The following is a 9,903-nucleotide window of genomic DNA, read 5'->3' as shown; positions in this document are numbered from 1 at the left end:
GAGTGAAATCGCTTGGTTCCATGCTACAAAGTTTTCTCAAGAGGTAGTTTGATCTTGATTTTTAGGTAATGAGCTTCTGTTTTCTGGTTTTCGTCTCATTTTCATGATGGGAAATCAGTGGTGAATCAGTTCCGCATTTTCTTCTGTTATTTACTTATTGGTGTCTCAAAAATATTTCTGGATCCGTGACCGTGGGTAATCATGTTTTTACTTTATACTGCAAATGCTAAATGTGACTGTAATCCTTACTGATTTATCATATGCACTCTGGGTATAAAAAAAGATAAGCATGCAGCTTCAAAGCATTTGAAAAGTGATTTAGGTTCATCTTGTGCTGCAATGGGAGTTGTCAGCTTAGTGATTAGAGATTCCTGTATCAGGGTCTCACTTGTGGCTTTGTTAAATCTATGGTGGGTAGTTTCTGGTCTAGGCTCGATGTCTAGCATTGCCATTTCCTATGGTGAGAATGGTCCGGTTTTCTGTGGTTTGAAACCTGATGGTTCACATCTTGTAACCTGCTATGGATCAAATGCTGCAGTCATCTACGGGACACCTTCTCATTTCCCATTTGTGGGTCTAACTGCCGGTGATGGCTTTGTTTGTGGGCTGTTAATGGATTCGAACCAGCCGTATTGTTGGGGAAGCAGCAGCTATATCAAAATGGGGGTTCCTCAGCCGATGATCAAGGGAGGCGAGTACGAAGAAATCAGTGCAGGGGATTACCACTTATGTGGTTTGGAAGCCTTTAACAGGAAAGCACAAAAATTATGCTTTTGTTGATTGTTGGGGTTATAATATGACCAAGAACTACGTCTTTGATGGGCAGATTAAATCGCTCTCCGCCGGATCGGAGTTTAACTGCGGATTGTTTTCTTGGAACATGACTGTTTTGTGTTGGGGTGATGAGACGAGTAGGCGTGTCATTAGCTTGATTCCTAGAGAAATGAGGTTCCAAAAGGTTGCTGCTGGTGGTTATCATGTATGTGGGATCTTGGAAGGGTTGAATTCTAGAGTTTTTTGCTGGGGAAGGAGCTTGAACCTAGAAGAAGAACTGTCCATGCCGGTTGCATATTCCCGTCAAGGAAATGTTGATTTGCCGCCAAAAGATCCGATGCTTACGGTTGTTGGAGGGAAGTTTTCATGCTTGTGGAATCAAGAGTTACGATCACCAGGTTGTTTGCTGGGGCTTCATTGTCAAACCAACTACCCCACCTCCTAAAGGTGTTAAAGTATATGACATTGCAGCTGGAAATTACTTCACCTGTTGTGTTATGGCCAAAAAATCTTTTCTCCCGGTTTGTTGGGGCGTCGGATTCCCCACCTCGCTCCCTCTGGCTGTCTCACCCGGACTTTGCAAGGATGCTCCTTGCTTGCCGGGTTCCTATGAAGTTAATCCCAAGAATACACCTTGCAAGTCTCCTAACTTTCATATTTGTATGCCCTGCAGTATTGGTTGCCCTGCCGAAATATACCAAAAATCAGGATGTACTTTGAAGTCTGATCGAGTTTGTGATTACAATTGTTCTAGTTGCAACTCAGTGGAATGCTTCTCGAATTGTTCTTCGCCTTCGAACTCCAATGCTGCTAACGGAAGTAAAAAATGAGAGGTTCTGGTCGCTGCAATTGCCGATCATCATCGTGGAGATTACCTTTGCCGTGTTACTGGTGATTATTATGTCGTTAACTGCAGTTTTATATGTACGATACAGGTTGCAGAGCTGTCACTGCAAATCAAAAGAGCCGAAATTCAAGAAAGCTAATGAGATTGCTTCTTGCCGAAAGGAAAATGTAAAAGTCCGTCCCGACTTTGACGAGCTTAAGATCAGGAGGGCTCAGATGTTCAATTACGAAGAACTCGAGAAGGCCACTGGTGGATTCAAAGAAGAATCTGTGGTTGGAAAAGGAAGTTTCTCATGTGTTTATAAAGGGATATTGAAAGATAGGACTGTTGCAGTAAAAAAGGCCATAATGTCTTCAGATAAACAGAAGAATTCCAAAGAGTTCCACACGGAGTTAGATTTACTGTCGAGATTGAACCATGCCCATCTTTTGAATCTGCTCGGATATTGCGAAGAAGGTGGGGAACGGATTCTTGTTTACGAGTTTATGGCTCATGGATCATTGCACCAGCATCTTCATGGAAAGAACAAAGCCTTGAAAGAGCAACTAGATTGGGTCCGGAGGGTCACCATTGTGGTCCAAGCTGCACGAGGAATCGAATACTTGCATGGTTACGCTTGCCCACCGGTGATTCATAGGGACATCAAATCCTCAAACATTCTAATTGATGAAGAACACAATGCTCGAGTGGCTGATTTCGGTCTGTCTTTACTAGGACCTGCAAATAGTAGCAGTCCATTAGCCGAGCTACCTGCTGGGACACTCGGTTATCTTGATCCGGAATACTACAGGCTCCACTACCTCACAACAAAGTCCGATGTCTACAGTTTTGGTGTGTTATTGTTGGAAATTTTAAGCGGACGAAAAGCCATTGATATGCAATACGAAGAAGGGAATATAGTAGAGTGGGCAGTTCCATTGATCAAATCAGGAGACATATCTGCAGTGCTAGACCCCGTTTTGAAACCTCCTTCAGACATCGAAGCTTTGAAAAGGATCGCGAATGTGGCTTCCAAATGTGTGAGAATGAGAGGAAAAGAGAGACCATCATGGATAAAGTGACCACCGCTTTAGAACGAGCTTTGGCTCAGTTGATGGGCAGTCCGTGTAGCGAACAACCTATTTTGCCAACCGAAGTGATATTGGGAAGCAACAGAATGCACAAGAAGTCTTCTCAAAGGTCTTCAAATCGATCGGTCTCGGAAACTGAAGTTGCAGAAGAAGTAGAGGATCAAAGGTTTGAGTTTAGAGCTCCTTCATGGATTACTTTCCCCAGTGTAGCGGAAATCATCTGTATCAGAAGCAGATGTCGAGGGAAAGAACATGGAAGGAAGAAACACAGGCAATGTAGGGTACGCCGGGGATGGTTTGAGAAGCTTGGAGGAAGAAATAGGCCCCGCATCTCCTCAACAAAGCATGTTCTTACAACACAATTTCTAAATGATCCCAGGCAATGGAACTGTAAAAAATGGAGAATGAGGATGTAATTTTCAGGATTTCTATAGTATCATATCCTGGTTTGCATCTTGCATGTGTAATGGAGCTTCAAACTTTAATCATGCTATCGACGGCACAGACCATGACACTGTAACCTTAACCGTGCTGTCATAGTTCGTGACGGCACAGACAGTGACCTTTTAACCTTAACCATGCTGTAACAAATGCAGACCGTGACATGCATCTGTTTCGATTTGTACTCCCTTGTGTTGTTAATTTGAATTCTTTCTTGTGACTATTGTACTGATTGTAACTTGTGTGATCTGTTTCTTCTAATGCTAATGGATGAAAATCTTGTTTACTGTTATGTTAGACATCTACAATGTAATCCGATGAAATGGAAGCATTAATGTATAAAGACCAACAATGCATTTTTCCTGTAACTCAAGAAAAATATATAAAAACAATATTACAAGAACCAAATCAAACTGAAAATGAATCAAATCACATTGTTATTAAGCAGGCACATACTGATATACATAGCTCGAAGTCTTGGCCAAACCAAAAACTATGATGTTTGTGTTGATTGCTGTATCACCGATGACTTTTTTTTCTTCTTTTTTGTATTCTGTTTGATACATAGACCCGGGAGTGTTGTGCATTTACACTCGTTTCGGATAAATTTACGTAACATGTAATGTAATTCGAACAAAATTAAAGCTGCAAAAACTTGGTGACAGATTCATGCAAAAGACTCTTCACAGTTTGCATCATTGGGCACCAGAGGAGACAACAAAGAAGAATTCTGACTCATACACCTATTGTTCGAAGGGAGCATAAGCTACTAAGAACCTCATATTTGATGTAGACGTTACTGGCTCCAAACTGAAGGGTTACGGAATTGTGTCCCCATTGCATTCAACAGAAATCTTACAAGATCTTCTCTCTGAACCTCCTTCCCCTTCTTAAGATCAAGATGACGAACCTGAAGATATTATCATTTTAAGGTTACACGTATTGGTAAAGAACTAAATAATGTCTTTAAAGTAGCAAAAAAATTGAAAACGAAAACAGAAATAGCCTCCCAGGTCCGCATTACCTTAACAAAGCCAGTTTGAGATACACCCATTTCGGTTATGATAACAAGACATTTTATCTCATGTTCACTTGCAAATTCGTATTGCTCAGTGAGGCTCGGATCAGGTACAGGAACAAGTTCAGCCTGATATACAAGAATGACAAATGAGTATGAAAACGACAATAAATTACATCGAACGTTCAAGAACAACAATCTAACCCCAACCTTGATATTCTCCTCCCACAATTCAGCAACAAGTTCCATGCGTTCCCTTAACAGACCCCCACCTCCTCTTGAACAAACAAGGATGCTGGTGGTAGGTTCATTTCTGCAGCAGGAAACACAAAGGTGACGGCACCATGAGTATGGTCAATGAATCAAATAAATACCGAGAAGATAGAGATGAGCAATAGAAGGCAACTGCACCTAATAGGCTTGAAATCTTCAGGAGAATGCTGGATTATAGTCTCAAGTGCAAGGCTGGTTCCAACAGCACCTGGAGGATTTGTTTTCTGGATGGTGCCAAAAAAGAGAGACAAGTTTCACTTACTAAATAGATGAGATATGATTTTGGAAATTATGCAAGTATACCAGGGTACTAGCATACACACACTAGTGAAACCTAAGCAACCATGGCTTTTTGACTTCTAAATTGCACATGCAGTTAAGACTGGCAGGGACTTATTGCTGGAACAATAATCCAGTATTCATTGTAAGTATTCAATAAATGACAATAGGAAGTAAACTAGGCAATATAACTTTCAGTTAAAAGTTACTTAGCTGTAAGACAGCACTATATATATTGACTTATTAGTTATTGGGGTCCCATTCTACATGAACGTGAAACTATGTACGTTAATCATGCGTTCAACTTGCTTGGCTAGTGCACATGTACATACAATAGTGCAAAAATGAAAAGTAGGAAAGGAACCAAAGGTGCATAACATACATTTTCACAATCCCACATTTGATGAAGTAGATAATCATATCGACCACCAACAGCAAGCAATGAACCTTCAGTAAGTGCTCCAGGATGGCTCTCCTTTCCCAGGTATATCTGGACAACAAATTAGAAAATTCGTATCTAAATACAGGTAGGTGTGAAAACTATCTATATACACCTTTATAGGAAGAACTATAAAAACGGTACAAAATTGTGTCATGGCTAAAATATATATTTTAAACCCCAGTTTCTCTAAAGATATAATGGGAAAGATAGATGCCTTTAGTAGTCATGATCAACATTCTAATATGCACCATAGTGACAAAGCGGTATGATAAAGGTAATATAAGCATATGTCTAGGTGTATCCATGTCATGATAGTTTAGTACATAAAAACACACACAAGCAACTAAAGTTGTCATACCTGAAAAAACAAATCTCTATGATAATTCTCAGTTGGTGGCATCAATGGGTCTATATAAACATGTTTTTCGATCCTCCATATCCTCAAGTAACTAAAGAGGTCTGACAACTCATCAAGAGCTTTGCGGGTAGGTTTATCTGCAGGCAATGCTCCCCTCAATCGAGGGAGGGCCTGGTCTACAGCTCCACAGAATCTTAAACTAACAGTCTGCAACCTATTTACAGTAGCTTCTGCTAAATTGAGTTCCTGGAAAAGAATGAAATTTAGAAGAGGATGAGTAAACCAAAGAATTTAAATTAATGATAGGATTTCATTTTTCATATGGTTCACTTCGACAATTCTTCAAGATTAATAATAACGCGCTAGGGACAAGAAACTCCTGAAATATATGACTATACTATTGCCAGAATATTATACATAACCACTTTTCCTATTCAAGGTTACTTTGCTCTTGAACAGTTGAACTTAATAATATCAAAGCACCATGATTCACCCTACATGAAGCAAAGATTTTTTTTTTTTTTAATAAAGTAAGAATGTTTTCTAAAGTTAGAATGAATCTTTATTTTTTTTTGGAACAAACTATAAAGTAGTTTTCTATCAGATTGAATAATAGCACAAATCCTTTACATATTTTCTCGTTGTTCTAAAGTAACTTCATGTATTTGCATGTCCTAATAAAAATATATGAAGCAAAGACAATTCCTCTAAGAATGTACAAGGTAGCTCCCAAGATTTTTCGTTAGGTTTTACAAAATTCTCATCATTCAGCAAAATAGGTCAGCTCTTTTAATCCAAAATAGAAAAAGAAGGGGATCTATCGGACAGGGTTCTAGAATATCTATCTAATTAATTCATTCAAGAAATTTGCAGTTTCAAGTAAAACATTTGGGAAGAGAACAGTGAACCAGCACAATCCAAGTGAATGTTGTACTATAGTCTTTACTACAATGGCCTAAACAGTTAAGTGAATCGTTTCTTTTTGGGTACAAAGAACAATGCCATTGACCCTAATCAATAGCACAACTTTATCATTGTTACGTATTTGTAGGCTAAATCTTAAGATTGATATATATTGTATTTAATGTAGAATATTACGTAATTAATATAAGATATTACTTTACATATTATAGGACTTTATGTACCCATAATGTTGATAAATAAATAATAAACAATCATTAGCCTCTCTTTTACAGTTTCTACAACCATAACCGTTAAAGGGAAAATACAACATAAGAAATCATTCAAAAGTATTTGCAATGCATCCTAAATATTTGACAAAGAAAATATTAATCCCAAATATACACACTTTTTTATCACATTTTAGATGCACTTTCATCCAACATGGTGTGCTTCTAAATTTACAATATAAAATAAACACAGCAGCTTGTTAGGTCTAACGAATTTCTCTAACTAAAATCACGACTGTACAATAAGACCTGATCATTTCTTGGAAACATAGGCCTTACCATAAAAATCACTAACTGCTCGAATATCTGCTTGGTTTAACCGTAATAAACAAACACTCCATAGACACAAAACAGTCACTTCAACTTTATGAAACTCTAAGAAGTACAAATTTGGTAAATGCATTATTATAATGGCAACTTCTATAGCTATTTAAGCTAAGCACAGTGTGTTTCATAGTTTCAACAAACCTGCAAAAGCTGACGCCTTATAACAACCCACTTTAACTTCCGTTCAGATGATTGTGGACGCAAACAAGCCATCATTGAGAGGAGCTTCATTTAGTTAAGGGAGAAATTGTCAGACCAAAATTTCACACAATAAAATAAAATGCAGTGTATACATCAACGATGTACCTCAGCCACTTTCAGTCGGTGCTCTGCATTGACTCCTGCCCAAATCCAGATAGCCTCGAGCAGATTCCCGTGATTAAGATGAATATCACACAACTCTGAGTTAAAAAATTGAGAAACAATGTTCACTGTCACCTGCAAATGAGTCCAAAGTATAAATTTAATACTACAACATTTCAACACATAACTTTCTTCAAACTTACTGCATGACAAATTAATCAAGCCAAGTGTATGGGCATGGCATGGAAATACAGATTTCATAGTCCTGAAGAATAGATTTACAATGAATATAAAAACCATAAAAAATCACATTCAGACCCCAGTCCTTTTCAGGCAGATATAAATAGTGTTTCCTTAGTTATCTGCAAAAAGAAAAAACTAATAATGTTTTTCACCGAAGCCCATGGATGGCGACGTATCTAAAACGTAACGTATCTAAAAGATCACATTAAAATCACAATTGAAATGCTGTGACCTTTAAAATGATAACAAAATGTTTTAAGCATAATTTTATAAATTCTTAGTAGTAATCATCAGCTTCCCAGTAGCAGTAACTATGAGATAATTTGGCCATAGAGCATCACTGAGAGAGAGAGAGGAGAATGACTCGATCAACACTCATGGTTGAGCTAGAAACATAACGAGGTAAAATACAGAACTTTAACTAACCAGCTAACCTACATGGCTAGAGAACAATAGATAGATAAAAAAGATTACCTTGAGAACCTCTGCCTCTGTCAAAGCTGATGCACCTCCAATAATGTCAAAATCACCCTATTGGTAATCAAGAGTCAATGTGCAAAGTTACCATAACTTTTGATATGAAAGCACTACCAATAATAACTGAAAACATTGTAAGATTAAAAGGTGCATCACAGCGTAAGTTTTACAGCATCTATACCTGAAGATAACGATTTGGAGGTGAATGACCAATCGCTCTTCTATAAACATATGATATCTCATATCGTTTAAATGAAAATTTCTGTGACAGATAAAATGGAAAATCAAATAATTTCAAATAAACATCCACTAAAAAAAGCAGATTAGAGACCATGACAAGCATGCATATAAAAAACAACGAGAAAAATGCAGTTATCTTCTGTTGCAAACGGTTAGCTTCAACAACACTACATATAAAAGGATCAATATAAAAATGTGCTAATCAGTGATTATCCTCACAAAACAGTTTTTAGAGACTTTCAAGAAAACCCACTAAATTTTAGCTCCTAACTGATATATCACTTAGGAATCCTAACAAATTTCTTTCAATACAACATTATATTGTAAAATAACAAAGGATGAATATTACATCATGAAGGACAACAAGATTTCCTGTTATATCAAATAATATTTTCAATTCTAAGAAGAATGACTTTTTTGGTATTGCTTTCCAAAAGCACGTATTTTGAGAAGATAAAACAAGCACTTAGAGTAAGCATATGGTATGAAATACCTATAGAACTCAAAGATGAGTGTTTATGCTACTGAACAACATTATATATTGCAGAAAGAAATTAGAATGTTAAAAGACAATTTTGGAAGTCATTTCTTTAGTATTCTTAAAATTTCTATTTGAACATCTTGGGAAAACCACTATCAAGAGTGCATAATCGAGAATTAATTGATGGACATACAGAGTTTATTGTTACATCTAGCTCTTGAAGGCTATGACTATTTCTAAACTAGAAATATGACAACCTTACAGCCTTACACAATTCAATCCACAAACCGAAGATAAGAAAAACTGAAAACATAGGCGCAATTTTTCTGAGAAGTTTAGTACTCAGTACCTGGTTTACTACTATCCATTTAACAAAAGGTAGGCGCAGCTCATGACAAAGTTCAAGCATATCCCCTCCGTGAGTCAGAAGTTTGACAGTATTCCTTGTCAAACAAACCAGATTTGATTAGTCAGCAGTATCTTTAAACAAAGGATACAAGAATTTTGACTGTGGAAGGCACCTTGAGAATTGTGTACAATCATCTAGCAGATGCATAGGCACTATTTCGAGATGCTTAGCACAATGCTTCTTGAACACTTCCCTGGAGACCTCAGCAACAAAATCACGAAGTTCGGTGTCTAAATCTGCGAACTGGATGGAAGTAGTATCATGGTGAACCATTCCCAATCTACCAGTATTCTGGTGATGGCTTTTTGTTGCTAACGTTTTTTCATCAAAAATAGCATTCACAACTTTGTCATACACACTTGTGTCCTCTGAAGTCTGCATTGTGCGTAGAATATCTGAATAGGGAAATAAATTAGCAAAACTATTGATTTATCAAAGGTCTAGTAGATATTTCTAGACTTTATTTACACCAAATTACAGGCTGATTTATTGTATTAAGACATCTAGGATATTCTATCAGCTAATTCCTAAAACAGCAGAATATCAAATGACACACAGCAGCTGATCTTCATATGTCGACTCTATTACAAGCTAGTTGTGCACCAATATTACTACTAAAATTTTATTTGAACTTACAATTATGTACTATTTCCAATTTTCGTTAAAATCATAATTTCTTTTTCCTTTTTGGTGAGAGAGAGAATCCTTTTTGCCCACCAAAACAAGAGTTA

At 37.2% G+C, this 9,903-nt stretch overlaps 1 protein-coding gene and 1 pseudogene across 1 annotated transcript; one reads left to right on the top strand and one right to left on the bottom strand.

The window, feature by feature from the left end:
- The first annotated feature begins 250 nt into the window (after window positions 1-250).
- LOC120176419 lies at window positions 251-3,073 on the top strand (annotated as a pseudogene).
- A 522-nt stretch (window positions 3,074-3,595) lies between these two features.
- LOC120176410 (eIF-2-alpha kinase GCN2-like) lies at window positions 3,596-9,582 on the bottom strand. Its single transcript, XM_039182840.1, has 13 exons — window positions 9,285-9,582; window positions 9,113-9,206; window positions 8,224-8,304; window positions 8,040-8,096; window positions 7,326-7,457; window positions 7,161-7,244; window positions 5,503-5,748; window positions 5,085-5,192; window positions 4,562-4,647; window positions 4,361-4,463; window positions 4,157-4,279; window positions 3,910-4,042; window positions 3,596-3,875 (listed from the first exon to the last, which is right to left on the bottom strand). Exons 1-12 carry the CDS (start codon window positions 9,551-9,553, stop codon window positions 3,929-3,931), a joined length of 1,497 nt encoding a protein of 498 aa, XP_039038771.1. The 5' UTR covers window positions 9,554-9,582; the 3' UTR covers window positions 3,596-3,875; window positions 3,910-3,928.
- Between the last annotated feature and the right edge of the window lie 321 nt (window positions 9,583-9,903).

The sequence above is a fragment of the Hibiscus syriacus genome, unplaced genomic scaffold (assembly GCF_006381635.1).
Source record: "Hibiscus syriacus cultivar Baekdansim isolate YM2019G1 unplaced genomic scaffold, ASM638163v2 tig00003398_pilon, whole genome shotgun sequence".
In the NCBI taxonomy this organism is placed as follows: Eukaryota; Viridiplantae; Streptophyta; class Magnoliopsida; order Malvales; family Malvaceae; genus Hibiscus; species Hibiscus syriacus.
The sequence above is the reverse complement of the archived record's forward strand: the minus strand, read 5'-3'. Positions and strand labels throughout refer to the sequence as shown.

What these genes read in the sequence shown, in the direction of transcription:
- LOC120176410 (XM_039182840.1), bottom strand. Translation starts at nt 9,553, where the DNA reads ATGCAGACTTCAGAGGACACAAGTGTGTATGACAAAGTTGTGAATGCT. An exon ending in ACCGACTGAAAGTGGCTGAG is followed by an intron (nt 7,245 to 7,325) that starts GTACATCGTTGA and finishes AACTAAATGAAG; the next exon opens with CTCCTCTCAATGATGGCTTG. An exon ending in GAAGATTTCAAGCCTATTAG is followed by an intron (nt 4,464 to 4,561) that starts GTGCAGTTGCCT and finishes TTCCTGCTGCAG; the next exon opens with AAATGAACCTACCACCAGCA.